The 2261-nt window shown below is 41.6% G+C and overlaps 1 protein-coding gene across 3 annotated transcripts in view; it reads left to right on the top strand.

The window, feature by feature from the left end:
- Positions 1-386: 386 nt before the first annotated feature.
- Positions 387-2261, top strand: part of me2 (malic enzyme 2, NAD(+)-dependent, mitochondrial) — a 15244-nt gene continuing 13369 nt past the window's right edge. For all 3 annotated transcript variants that reach the window (XR_008300857.1, XR_008300858.1, XM_034302481.2), the window contains exons 1-2: positions 387-565; positions 1945-2058. Coding sequence is in view for 1 of the 3 variants with exons in the window: in XM_034302481.2 (XP_034158372.2) it covers positions 560-565; positions 1945-2058 (120 nt within the window). In the remaining 2 variants the exon portion in view is untranslated. The remainder of the gene's footprint in view (positions 566-1944; positions 2059-2261) is intronic.

Genomic DNA, 2261 nt, shown 5'->3' with positions numbered 1-2261 from the left:
CTCCATGTCCCCCCCATACCCTCTCCATACCCCCCCATACCCTCTCCATATCCCCCCCATACCCTCTCCATACCCTCTCCATATCCCCCCCATGTCCCCTCCATATCCCCCCCATACCCCCTCCATGTCCCCCCCATTTCCTCTCTATATCCTGTTCCAGGAGGACTGCTGTTTACAGTTATATTTATTTTTAGTGCTAGTTATAATCTACTCTATACTTTTATTAACTCTTGATTATTACTGCAAACTCTCTCCGTTCGCTGCTGCTGTAACGCGTGATTAATGAACTTTGGGATTAATAAAGTGATAAGTGATCTGGATATGAAACATCACCTGACACTGTAGACGAGTCCTGACTGGACGCGACAAATGCGCATGCGCACAAACGCCACTCGAGACTTCACTGCAAGTCAAATCAGTTCTGGTTTCACGCGCTGCGAAGGCGGAAGCTCGCGCTCCGACTGCGTGTTTAAATAAATGTGCAGCTTTAAATATTCATTATTCTTTTATTAATCAGCGCGCGCGCGCGTGTGTGTGAGGGAGAATACAGACAAGGCGCATGAAGGTAAGACAGGAGTGACGTAGTTGTAGTTTAAAATCGCTTGACCGTTACACACACACACTCACACAATCACACACACACACACACACACACACACACTGTACCTGAGAGAAACTATGTAGTAAATCGTGTTTGTTTAGTGTTTAATCTCGGTGTTTATGGAGTCGATAATAAACGCTAATCCCGTTAGCCGCCTTTAGCTTCAGTTTTACCGTCGACCGGTTTAGCACGAGCTCGTCATAATAACATTATAATAGTGTTAAACAGTTTTCTGAGAGTTGTAATAACAGCAGTGAGGTAAATGTTAGTGAAATAAACCCCGCTGTGTGCAGCCTCGGTGTGTTTAACCTCTGAACAGGACTGGAAAGTGTAGAAACCCCAGAGAGCTGGGCGATACGGTATCACATCTCCATCACGATACCTGATATAACCGATATAAAGCTCCGTGACAGCTACTGATAATAATAATAATAATAATAATAATAATAACAATAATAATAATGATGATGATGATGATGATAACAAGTACACTGGAATGTAGGATGTGTTTTGACATTATTGTCACTGAATAGCATGTTTGTGTGATGAGTATATTGCCTTATTTAAAAATGGCAACAGTAAGCTTGTAGTACAAATAAAACAAAAATAAAAGCAGTTTTTCCCACTTTCATATTGAAATTAAAAACAAATGCACGGATTTAACTGTGTATTCACTTGTGCTCTGATTTAGATCTGAATTTATTATAAAATCACATCGCATGTTTTAAAGTTTAATTAAATCAAAAGGAACTTGTAGTCCATTTATGTAAAGTTTCACTTTTAAATTCACTTTTAAAATAATATACAGACTATAGTTTATCAATTCAGATTCCCACCAACAGTCGGAAAAGTCATTATATAAATCATTACAGCGATTTAAGTTTAAGCACAATTTTAAAACACACACACACACACACACACACACCTGTCACGATGAACGTGTTCTTTGGTATTGTGTAACTGCATGTATGATGACCCTGTATGTGTGTGTGTGTGTGTGTGTGTGTGTATCAGGATTATGGTGCTGTAAATCCCAGAGTTCCTCTTTCATGTGTGTGTGTGTGTGTGTGTGTGTGTGTGTGTGTGTGTGTGTGTGTGTGTGTGTGTATCAGGATTATGGTGCTGTAAATCCCAGAGTTCCTCTTTCATGTGTGTGTGTGTGTGTGTGTGTGTGTGTGTGTGTATCAGGATTATGGTGCTGTAAATCCCAGAGTTCCTCTTTCGTGTGTGTGTGTGTGTGTGTGTGTGTGTTCTTTAATAATGTAAAACTGTTTCCCAGTAGAAATTGTACAGTGTGTGTGTGTGTGTGTGTGTGTGTGTGTGTGTGTGTGTTTCTCCTACAGGTGTGTGTTAGGTGTGTCACCATGCTGTCGAGACTGCCGTGTGTGAGTGTGTGTCGCTTGGCTCACACTAAAGAGAAGGGCAAACCATTGATGCTCAACCCACGCACCAACAAGGTAACACACACACACACACACACACACACACACACACGCGCGCACACAGAGGTGTGTGGGTCTGGAAGTCATTAGCGCAGTGACTCAGCAGTTCAGTGTCTCACGCTGCAGTGCTGCGTTTAAACGTTTATATTTCAGAAATTCACAAACGTTTACGCAGTGAAGTAAAATCACAGGAATCATGTGACCTCATCAGCACGACC

The sequence above is a fragment of the Pangasianodon hypophthalmus genome, chromosome 24, assembly GCF_027358585.1.
Source record: "Pangasianodon hypophthalmus isolate fPanHyp1 chromosome 24, fPanHyp1.pri, whole genome shotgun sequence".
NCBI lineage: Eukaryota > Metazoa > Chordata > Actinopteri > Siluriformes > Pangasiidae > Pangasianodon > Pangasianodon hypophthalmus.
This window is presented reverse-complemented; position numbering and strand designations above follow the sequence as displayed.